At 55.2% G+C, this 12,046-nt stretch overlaps 1 protein-coding gene across 1 annotated transcript in view; it reads right to left on the bottom strand.

Moving 5' to 3' along the window:
* VAC14 (VAC14 component of PIKFYVE complex) overlaps nt 1-12,046 on the bottom strand; it is a 64,521-nt gene that overhangs the window by 11,841 nt on the left and 40,634 nt on the right. The window contains exon 14 of the mRNA XM_037409196.1: nt 10,596-10,728. Within this exon, the coding sequence (XP_037265093.1) occupies nt 10,596-10,728 (133 nt within the window). The remainder of the gene's footprint in view (nt 1-10,595; nt 10,729-12,046) is intronic.

Here is a 12,046-nt window from a genome sequence, read left to right on the forward strand (position 1 = left end):
GATCCTGGGAGGAGATGTGTGGATCTCGGGAAGCAGGAGGTAAGCCCTGCGATGCCTTTGCTTGAAAAGGGAAAGGTGCAGAGTGTTTCACTGCAAACAAGAAAACCCTCCTACGGAGCGGCTGCTCGGCAGAAACCGTCAGTGTGACAACGGCTGAAGGAGCTGCAGTGCCAGCTCAGTGCTGGGCTGGGGCCATCTCAGCCATAAGGTGCTCCCCAGGGGTCCCCAGGGACCCCCCCGAGCACCCAAGGGGGATCCCTGAGAAGCACAACACAAACATACAGTAGTATTTGAGATCAACTTCAGCTGCTGAAACAGCATCTCCGTCCCACAGAGAGCTTCAGCCCTTGGCTTCTGTTCCTCGTGGTGCTCCCCTTGGACACCAGACCAGCGGGGGGTCCCTGTCCCAGCGGGCAGGATGGCTTTGCCCCTGCCCACCTGCCTACCAAAGCAGGAGCCCAGCCCAAAGCTGGGCATGTCCACCTTGACTCGTGATGAACCCAGCCTGGTTCCTACCTTGGACATTGGCTGCTTGGAGAAGAGCGCCCTTCGAAGGGCTCACCTTCCATTCATAAAGCAGGTATCCAGCACCTCTGGGGACTCACATCACCAGCGAAATTCCTCCGCCTGTTCGGTATGGAGCTGTGGGTAACAGGACTGTAGCAAGGAGAAGGAAGAGTTCCTTCAGATGAAGTGTCTTCAAACAATTTCTTCAGTTTCTTCCTCTGATCGCCTTCAGCACAGAAGATGATCAACCCCTAATATCCTTTGGGATGGCCCAGAAGCTAAAAGATAACTAAATTTGGAAACTTAATGGTCCACTCAGCCCAAGATATTACCCAACTCTTAGATGTAACACAGATGAATGTGACAGCTCCTCCAAGGTGAAGCCCACTAGACACACACAGACCGCACCAGCCTCCAGCTGCCCAAGTTAGTGTGTCCCAGAAGTTTCCTCAAGGAAACCTTATGGTGACCCACAGACAAAGCTATCCTGCCTGCAAGCATGCAGTCACTGATGACCTGCAAAGCTTACAAGATACTGTAGGAACATCGGAGCATCTACAGGAAGCTCACCTGAAAAACAGACAGCTCTCCCCTTCTGAATGCTCCAGGAAAGCAAAAAATAACCCCCCGTGGCATTTCTTCCCCAACTTTTAAACCGCCAATGACTCAATGGCAAAACAGACAGCAAATGCAAGTCTCTTCCCTGGGCTCTTGGGGCTTCCAGCGCCAGGCAGGAGGCACAGGCAGCAGCATTCCAGCATGTGCCTGGCAGGGCTGAAACCCTGGCTCCAGCCCCCCTCCCCAGCTGCGGGGAAGGACTCATGTTCAGCCTGACCGCAGAGGGGGACTTACAGCAGGCAGTGATGTTTTCAGGCAAGCATCCTCTGTTTTGAAGGAGGCAGGGCAGGGGCTGGCTGGGGAGGTGGGGAGATGTGTAAAGCAGCAGCAGATCCTTCCTTTCAGACGTACACTTCCCTTTCAGGCTGACAGCTGTGGCCTAATTTTTAAGAAAACTGACAAGCGCCTTATTTCTCCCCCTATAATTTCTCTTCACTGCAAATAAAATAGGTTAAAGGAACAGGCGCAAAGCTGTGGCAACAGGAGCTGGGAGAGGCTGATCCAGTTCAGGGCGTGCACAGCTTGAGGAGAGATGGGAGCCACAGTCCCTGTGCTCGCCCTTCCCCATCCCTCCCCATCACTTTGCTTTAAGACGAAGAAATAAAAGTGCTTTTGCTCCTAAAGGCATGGCTGAGGAGCATGTTGCTGTCCTAGAGGTGGATGAACCTTTGCATTTCCCCCGAAGGGATGGCAAATTTGCAGGAAGATGGTCCTGCTGGGCATCCCTAGATGTCTGAAAGCAGAGGGACTGGCTGGAGGTGGAGTACACCAAGAAGACACTGCGTGTTTGAGGGTGAAGCTTTCCAGAAGGAATGAAAAAAGGGACTGGAAGGAGGTGGCAGCATCCTAAGGGTGGCAGCAGGTGGGGACCCACTGGCTCAGGGACATGCCTGCCCCGGGGTGGGAGGTGAAGCTGCCTCATCTCTTCTGCCAGCATCTCAAGTTGGACCCGCCGTGACTTTTCCGTCGCTTTGCTTGAGCAAACTGGCTGTATTTTGCTTGATCAGCTCAAATCCAAGCACAGACACACTAGAGGCAGTGATAATCCTTGTGCAGCTTTGGGGAGAACAGACAGAAGGAGCAGGAGGACTGGGGACACTCAAGCACATCCTAGAGCTCAGGGACGGAGGTGCCTGTGGGTAACCCAGTGAGCCCGGCCACACTCCTCACTCAAGTGTGTCAGCTAAAAAACCACCTCGGTTTATGTTGTGGTTTAGATGCCTCAGATGTTATTTTGCCTTACTGTGGGGTTTGCCTCCGTGCCTGCTGCATCTCGCTGCTTTTCAGCATCGCAGGGTGGATCCCACTGCCCACCCTGCCTTCGGAGCCAGGATCCCTGGAGGGATCCAAGGTGGGATGCAGCCTGAGGAGCCTTGCTCCCCCTAACCCTCCAAGGCTCACAGACGTGTGAGAGAGGCTGGATGTTCCCTGCCCTGACAGCACTGACAGCAGCTCAGGCACTGAAGGGAAGGAGCTCCAACCAGGGTGGCTTTGTACAGCTCCACACTTTCAACGAGGAGTTGATGACAATGATGACATCTTATCCCAGGACATCCCATCCTGCGAGCAGATCGCCCAGCTGGACCCACAGTAGCTAAGAAGCCTGCAGCTGCGGTGAGCCCTTCCCAGGGCAGCATCCAGCCTTGAGCATCTGCCTTTGATGAAAATCTGTGGCAAAGTGAGATTGTGGGAAGTGCCGGAGCATCTTCGCCCGCCTGCCAGCTTGTGCCTGCAATCGGTGGGCGGCGCGTGAGGAGGGAGGGCTGCACGCCCATTGCCGGCGGAGAGCGATGGGCTGTGAGATGCTCGAAAGCAGCCAGGAATAGAAAAAGGCCCTTGATGAGAGCAGCAGGAGGCAAAACACTCAGCCCTGCCTTGAGGTTTTTAACCAAGTGTGCCTTGTGTCTTGGGGATAATCCTGAGCAAGATCCCCTGTAAGAAACATGGGTGGAAAATGCCATTATTCAGCCTCTTCCAGACTCCCTGTCCCGCTCTTCCCTCCATGAAGATGAATAAACCAAGATGTCACATTTGCAGAGCAAAAGAAGGGAACGCTGCCAGAACCCCCAAGCCCTGACCGATGGGATCAGACGGGTTAATTTAGCAGCTAACAGTGAAAACCACCCCCCACACACCCTGCAATGAGGGTCCCCACCCCATCGGCTGGGCAAGGAAAATTTGGGAGACACCTTGAAAGCAGCTTGTGCTGAAGCCCTGCTCCAGGAAACATGATGATTAGCAAGCAGGGGAGCTGTGGGCTCCTGTCCCCACTGCCCTGCCCACCTTTTCCCTGCTCCCCCCTTTCCCAGCCCCTTTTCCGGAGGGCTCCTGCTGGGATCCCAGGGAAAGTGCCGGGAGGGAGCAAATACCCACCACCCCCCCACACACACACACACCCCCGCCTCCATGGGGACCTGCCCTTTGAAGGAACTTGGCCATTTTTGGGAGGCTTTTCCTCCCCTGCACACACTTCCCCTTCCTCCCCTCCACCCTCTTGCTGACCCGAATTAGTCCCAGCCCACTCCGGTGCTGCCGCTCACATGTGGTTCCCATTTTTCTACAGGAAAATCCATCAAAACCTTCCAGGCAGCTCCGAGTATGGCCAGTCCCGGCACAGCTTTGGCGGGTAGGACAGTGAGCTCCCCTGGCTCCTCCAGCCCCCAGGGCTCTGTGGAGGCATCTCCCGTCCTTCCCTGGGGGGTCCAGCCCCAGGAGTGGGCTGCCACAGGCTGGCCCAGCTCCTGCTATCCCAGCAGGAACAATCCTTAGGCAGAGCAACCAGGCTCCTCCATCATGCAGATCATGCTGTTGATGGTTCCCAGTGTGTTGTAACCCTAGATCCAACCTCTAGCCTGGGGGAAATCGGGTATCAGAGAGCCCAGCATGACGCCCCATAACCTCAGCGAATTAAAACCTCATTAAACACATCCTCCCTTGGGCTTGCGGAGCCCATTGCATGATGTAAAACAGGCAGATTGAGAGCCAGGGGGTTTTGGAGGTACAGAGGAGTTGCTGGCTTTCACCCCAAATTGGCATGAAAGCCTGAGAAGAGCCCGCAGGGTGCTCACCATGCACGGCTGGGGCAGTGGGAGATGCACAGCAGCAGAGCCTGGGTGCCACCGCACCACTGAAGCATCACTCCGCATCTGCAGGCGCGGGGTTTCTCACGGCTGGGTGGAGGCAGAGCTGGGGAGAGATTCTGGGGAATGTGCAGGGGTTAAAGGGAGGCACAGAGGAAAGAGAGCCAGAGCTGAGCAAGAAGCCCACAGACCTCGGTGCAGAGCCGGGGATGCTCACTGCCCCACTCCATCACCCTGTGCCTGGCTGGGGGCTTGGGTGGGAGGGAGCCCTGCTTACTGCTTTGCAAACGGCTGGAAAAAAAAAATAAATAAAAGGCTTTCTCCGGTTCCTCCTTTCTGCAAGGCACGAGGTGGGGGATGGAGAGCACACAGTTCATTAAAGCAGAAGGGCAGGCGGCCAGCGAGCATCCTGGCAGGCAGAGCACTGTATTTTCGCAGGCTCACTGCCTCCTGACACAGAAGCTTCCCTTGTAGCACTCACAGCTGTTTGGATTTTACCCGAGTTCATATCACAGTTTATCAAAGGGGCTGCATTTCCCCCCCCCCCCTTCTTTTTTTTTTCTTTTTTTTTCACACTTTGCTGAGTACAAGCTGAACGGTTCCCGCAAAAACAAACGCAGGTTTTGTTCTGCAATGCAGCAGGCCGGAGGGTGGGAGAGAAGAAGAGGCGACATGCATTCCCCTCCCCCCCAGCCCCGATTCACTAGCTGGTGGGGCACAGAGATTTTCGGGGCATGGGTTTGGCAATGGCAGCTGGAAGGGGCATGGTGGCATCAGCACAGCCAAAGGAAGGAGGAGCAGGAGGGGATCCCACATCCCAGCCCTGGGAGCCTCCAGCTTGCCAGGAGGTATTGAGACGTTTGGCCAAGCAAACTGTGTGTGCAGGGGAGCTCAAGAGCATCCAGGCTGGGGAGCAGAGGATTTTGGTCAGACCCAGCTAATCCCCCCCCCCCCCCCCCCCCCCAGTGAGCGGTGGGCGATAGACTGGGAGCTGGGAGGTTAAGGAGGGATGGGCGGCAGGGGAGCAGGGCGGATGGGGCAGGGGGACAGTGAATCACTGCAGGATGGTGGCATCCTGGGGATTCTGCACCCCCTTACCACCAAAGCAGACACGCACCAGCTCTGCACAGGATCCCCACGTACTCCTCACTGCCAGAACCCGAGGCTAAACCCCCAGCCCACTCCCTCCCCAGAGCACTCCTCACTGGGATGCTGGCGGGCTGCCCTTCCCTTTCCACCCCCCCAGACAGAGAGCACGGCCCTGGGAATGCCAGGCAGGCCAAGCAAAAAGCGATTTAACATGCTCCTCACTGCCTGCCTGCCAAGAGCATCGGATGTCTGTGCTCCACAGGCCACGCCAGCCCTCTGCTTCCCCCGCTCTCCAATTACCCATCCTGGTTAGCAGGTTCAAACCCACTCTGCTTTTTTTCCTCTACTTTTTGGGAAGAAAGGGGTGTTGCACGGTCAGTTCCAGCCTCTCCAAGGCAGAAAAGTCCCCTCCTGCCCAAAAAGAGGGGACTGGCCATCCCAGCAACACGCCAAGGGCATCACTGTAAAGCCCTTTACGCACCCAACGTGACATGCAGGTGTTTGTCCCAGCTCTGCCCTCTTTGCTATCCAGCTCTCCACTGCACTCATCCCGGCAGGACTTTGAGACCTCAAGGAAAAGGCAGGATTTCCAGCCAGATGAACTTTTCTGTCTGCAGGAGCCATAAACCCTCAGCCCCATCACGAGACTTGGGATTTTCCACCTCCCCAGCTAATGCCATAAATTGGCCAAATAACCTTATCTGCTCCAGCCTACGTCTTCCAGAGCAGATGGAGAACAGCCCACCCTCCTGGCTGCCACCCATGGGGTTCAAGCATCCCCCAAAAAGCCAACGACTGTCCCCAGTTGAACAGTCAAGCCCTGCCAGGTGGATTGCATGGGAGGAGGCTGAAAAGTCGCCCCAGGGCCCCTTCTATGCATCTTAACCTCAGAAAATGCCTCATGAGAAGGTGCTAGGCAGCAGAGAGGTTTATTTAACAGCTCTATAAAACAAGCTGAGACAACCCCTGTGCACGGGCCCCTGCCTGGGGAGCAAAGCGCTGACTCAGGCATCCTCTCGTGCCCCAGGGTGCCACTGTTCAGCGAGAAAATGGCCTCTCGGGGCTTAAAAGTTAAGCCCCGCACTTCAAAGCATCCACACACACCGTGCACAGGGATGTCTCCAGCCACTGGAGCACATCCCACACCCTGGAGGGTTCATTTGCCATCCTGGAAAGGTACATCAGCCATGAATGTCTGAGCTGCTCCACCTCAGAGAGGAGCAAAAAGCCAGCTGCTTTGGTGCTAGGCTTGGCTTAGCCAGCTAAACTGGCTTCTGGAGGTCAGACTGACCTCGGGAACAGTGCATGGGCTGCACAACCAGCCCTGGAGAGCGACCAGAGGGGAGAAGATAGCTCCTTCCAAGGGCGAGCTGCTACGGCAGCCAGCCCTATCCTCAAACCGTGCTCTGAGCAGCAACACTGATGTCTGTAGGGTAGGGCTTTGTCTTTTGCTTAATCCCCCCATCCCATAGCACTGGTACCAACAAGCAAGCGTTAAATCCAGCCCGTAAATCATAAATCTTGGTGTGAGCTGAAAAGCTCAGTGCCGCTCTGCTGCCTGCCTCCTGACCGGCTGAGCAGCTTTCCCTCCACAGGGTTCCTGCCCGGAGGACGGCCGTGCTGCTCCAAGGAGCCATGTGATGCTTTGGAAGCTCCTCTGCATTTTTCTGCTGCTCCAAGCCATCGTCGGGAGGCCAGAAGCTGAGTGTGAATAGCTGGTTCTTGCTTAAGGGCTCCGTCGAGTCCAGGATGGTCATGTGCCAGCTAGGGCTGATAGCTCCTAATTAGTGAGAAGGCTGGAAGGTCTCAGGTCTGCTCATCAAGGTGAGAGGTAATACTGATGCTGATGCTCCTGCCTCTGACAACCTTTTGGGAGCCACCTTTGAGTGCGAACATGCCTGGCTCGAGGGGAGAAGGCAGGGCTTTGAATCCTGAGTTTTGAAGATGGAATAACTTTACTAGCTTCCAGCCTAAAAAGAGTCACAAGTGACAGTGAGACCGAACGACCCCCAGAGGAAACCCTGTCAGCTGCAATGTGGAAAACTGATGCCAAACCAAAAAGGAATCCTTGGAAGAGAGCATGGGAGTAGGTTTGCCACCTCTCCGGTTCCTCAAGGGGAGAGGGGTGGAAAGCGTGAGACTGTGGGTGATTCGCACCACTGGAGCCCCCTTGGCACATCCCTTAGCAAAGAGGATCCCCTGCCCAGGCATTTGTGAGGCCTCCAAGCAGCTTTAAAGAGCCTTTTCCTGGATGTTGCCCCTCCCTTCTCCTCCTGCCGGGGCTCAGCCTGGTGTGTGAGTTCTGCTGTGGCCACAGGCTCTCCCTCCGTGAGGTCCCCTTGGCTGGTGGTACAGATGGGTCATCACATCGTGGTTTGATCCAGTGACGCCGTGCTGGATCCCACTGGGGAAGGTGGCAGACCAAGAAAGGGCACCTCCTGGATGCACCAGTGGCACTGGCAGATGGACCTCGTGCCAGTGCGGGGTTATCCCCCAGCCTGGTGGTCCCTGGCAAGGAAGAAGAAATGATGTGGATTCTTCCTTATGAACAACAAAAGTTTTTGGAGCTGTTTGCCTGTTATTTTAAAGGCAGGTTGTGTTTCCACTTAGCTCCACCCTGGTGTCTCTGGCAAACCATGTTGAGACACCCAGCTTGGGACCAGGGTCACTGATGGCAAGGACCACCCATCACAGCCCCCCATCTTCGCCTGAGCCAGGCTCGGAGGGTGGGCTCTGCCCAGGAGGGCTGTGAGTGCCTCTCCCACGCATCTGCCAACATCAGACAGGCACTGGAGCAGCTCTGCACGTCTTGGGGACCACAGGTCCCTACAGAGCAAAAGATGGTCCTACCTCCACAGGCTCCTGCTAATCAGACCACGCTCCTGTCCTCAAGCACATGAGGTACTGTAACCTCTGCCTCCAGGACTCTGAGGACACGTCAGGAGAGAGACTAAAGTCCTTTCAGAGTCAGCAACCAGACACGAACAAGCTTGAGTCAGGTTAGAAATAAACGACCTTTAAACACAGACCCTCCGCCTGACCTCACGGACCTTCGAACTTGCCCACTGGCAACGTGACGGGGAAAATCGCTGCGCTGTGCTTTAATAAAAACCCTGTCCCCCGTTTCCCTTTCCCCTGAGCACCCATCCTTCAGCTGGAAATCATTGCCTAAACTTAACAGGTCTATCTTCCTTCTCCACTTGACTGTTTTCAGGCTGGCTGGCAGCGGGAAGGGGCAGCGGTGGACCTGGAGGGGAGGGGAAGACGACAGGTACAAAGGGAGCGGTCGTGCCAGCAGTGGGGGAGGACCACGCTTTAGCACGCGCTGTCCTGGTGTCTCAAGCATCCTCCTTGTGCTCTCCGGCCCAGGATGAAACATCACCAGCACCTCCCAAGTCAAACATGAGGCTGGCTTCTCACCCCGCTGCGCCGAACAGCTGAGCTGGCTTGTGGACAGGGGAGGGATGTAACGTGGGAACGCACATACGGCTTCAATTTGAAAAGTGGCTAAAAATAGCACCATGAGGCTCCCACGTTCACTGGGTCTCTCCGGCAAGAGATCAATCTTTTCCAGAGAGTCCTGTAAAAGTTTTCCTCCTCTACTCCCATCCTGTTTTTTCTGGACACAGCAGATGCGTAGTTAATACCAGCACTTCAACTGCCATCAGTAGGTTTCAGAGTTAATCGCAAGTACCACCACTTTAGCTCCAGCCCTGCATCTACCCTACGTGAGCCACAACGTGACTTGACAAAGGACAGAGTAATATATATATTTTTTTTCCTTTACTGGATTTTTGGGGGTATGAGTCACTGTAAAAAGCCCTGGCTCGCTGAGCTGCTGTGAGCCAGTCCCACCGCACCGCTGGCTGGCTGCTGGGAAAGCTGGCCGCGCCAGCCACGGCTCATCCTGACAGAGCTGGAAGGAAAAATCTGAGGTGGCTGCAACACAGGAGAGCTTTCAAATGGGACCCTGCCCAGGCTCCCTATTGCTCTAATTGCCCTGCGCTCTTACTGAGGAATAGGGCCACTTCGCCTGCCAAGGGCTGCTCACACCAGGGGCTGTGCTGCCTGGGGGGAAGGAAGGGGACACTATGAGTGGGATATTGTCTCTGCCCTATCCTTAAATCCCCGGATGATTAAACTCAACATTTCCAGACTCCTATCAGAAGAAAAAAAACCCCAAAACCAAAACACTCCTATCAAAAGAAAAAAACCCAAACCACTCCATATGCACAGCTAGATTTCTTTTTTGGGGGGCGGCGGGCGGGAAAGGTAATATATTACATTAATGTAATGTAAGTGGGGGGAAACCTCTGAAATCCTTGCCCCGCAGCCCAAACAGCAGCTGCAACCCTGCCCTGCCCATGCTTCAACATTTTTGCAACCTGCTGTGCTTTGCCTCAACATTCATTGCTCATGGGCTGAATCCAGCAGCAGCTTTTCGGTGAGCTCTCAGGCTGCCCGAGACATTGGCACAAACTGCTGCCCAAGCTGGTACAGCTCAACATCCAGCTCAGCTTAGCAGATTTTGAGAGCTCTGCACAATTTATTTCCCAATCACAGCGACAGGACCCCCCCACCAGTACCTCGTCCACCCCTCCGCCTTTGGAGAGGCATCTCTGAAGTTGGGTTTCACGCTCTCCCCACGTTCGTTTTGATGCCACCTCCCTGAAAGCAAGGGAGAAAAACCCAGGCTCCTTCCTGCTCCTCCCACCAAGCTCCTCACCGATTTCTCCACCTCACCTCAACCATTAAGCCCATTATTTCCCAGGGAGCTGAGGAAATGGTGTCCCTTGCCCCAGATTTCATTGCATTAAAGATAATGCCCTGCCAGCTGCCACAACACTTCCCAGGCTTCCCAGCCTCTGCCACAGCTCCTTAAAAAGCCAAAGCAAAACCTTCCAGCTCCACACACGGAAACACACAGCTTTGGGGGATGAGGCATTTGCTGGGTGAACATCTCGCCAAGCCGGGTGGAGCGATTCACTTGGCACCCCGAGTGCAAGCCTGTCTTCATGCTCTGGCTGGTCTAGTTGTTTCTTAATGAAACGGGCTCTGACAACGCTGTTTAATAAGGAGCTACTTTGCTTTCGGGGATGGGAGCAAGGAATATGGTGCCTCAACACGTGAAAGGCAAAACCAGTTTGCCCTGAAACCATCTGCTGGCGAGTGAGGGAGGCTCGTGGAAATGGTTTTAGCTGCGAGGGAGCACAGCGCTTGAGCTGCTTGACTTCATCATCCCCATCCCACTCTGCCCAGGGGTGCTTGGGGGCTTCAGTGAGGCTGCTGGGGGGCTCTGACCTGATAATGAAAGCTCCTCTGGTATCCAGGAGTTTCCGTTCGCTGCTGAAGCGCTTGAGCAGGTTGATCATGAACTTGTAGAAGTAGGAGTTCATAGTGGGGGTGGAGGGCGAGCACTCCAAGCCTTTTGTACCTGGGGAGGCAGGGGAAGGGGAGAGCAAATTAGAGCAGCCAGGGCCCTCCTGCCGAAGCAGTCTCAATCAGAGAGCAGACACCCAAAATACAGTCACAGCGCTTGGCAGAGGAAGGCTGGGGCATGAGAAGATCTCCAAGCCTCATACAACCATATTTGCTTGGTCCAAGCAGAGCCAGCCCTGCCGCAGCTCTCTCCAACCCAGGGGAAAGCGTCCTGTGGTGGTCCCAACCCGTGAGGCAGCATATGGCAGTGAAACGGGCTTTTTGGGAGATCATCCCAGAGCCATTCAGCTTCAGTAGCTGATAAAAGAAGGGGTGCCTGAGGCTCTAGATCAATAAGCAATCCCCATCGCCTTGGCTACGGCATGTACACTCATCCCAAACCCCAGGCTGCTGGTGAGCCGAAGAGCCTTGAATCCAGCCCCACAGACGCCCCGAGCCTGCACGCAGCGGCAGACACACACATACAGCCCTGGGTCATGGCACAGCCACCAGTTTATGCTCGGTGACATGATTTCTCCTGAGCAGGAGCCGCTTGGTGCAACAGTGTGACATACAGCGTGCCCCGGGGCTAGCAAAAAGTACTGGTCAAACCACAGCACAGCTCCAGGACTACAGACTGCACCAAAACCCAGGGTTTTCTTTTGTTCTCTGTTTGCAAAGACCCTTTATAACAAAAGAAGCTGAAAGCTAGGGAAGGGGGACTGGCACGAAGGAGCTGTGGGCCCTCCAGCCTGGAGCATTCAGGAGCATCCTTCTGGTCCCTCCAGACCCAGCGGGAGCTCCGGCAAGTGCTGGGTCTGCCCAGAAGGCAAACAAGGCTTTGTTTTGAGGCACCACCTATTACAGGTCACACTTCCAAGTCTCAAAGGCAAAAAATTACAGGTAATGAGAGTGGCTGGACTCTGAGCAGGGACGGTACGGGAAGTGCCTGGCTGGAGGGAAGGGGAAGGGTGGGAAAGCAGAGAGAGGAGAGATAGCAAGGAGAGATGGCAGGCTTAAGAGAGCCTAGGTGTGCTGCGACGTACCCAGACCCAATGCACTGCCAGGCCTGCAAGGCTCTTCTGTGTTTCCTCCTTAGGCACTTTGTTTAGGACCGGAGGATTTCCAGCTGTACAAGGAAGGGATGCTCCACACCCTCTTGTTGCGCAGGGCACCTGGAGCTGGCAAGCTGCTGCTCACAGCCTCTGCCAAGCTGCTGGCATCCCCCTCCGCACACTCTCAGGGCCAGAAATTCACTCTTGATGGGCTCCTATTGCTCGTTTAGCAGCAAATGATGCTCCAGGTTGTAAGGTGTGTGGGCTGCTGCTGCAGGC

Source organism: Falco rusticolus, chromosome 15, assembly GCF_015220075.1.
Source record: "Falco rusticolus isolate bFalRus1 chromosome 15, bFalRus1.pri, whole genome shotgun sequence".
NCBI classification, from domain to species: Eukaryota; Metazoa; Chordata; class Aves; order Falconiformes; family Falconidae; genus Falco; species Falco rusticolus.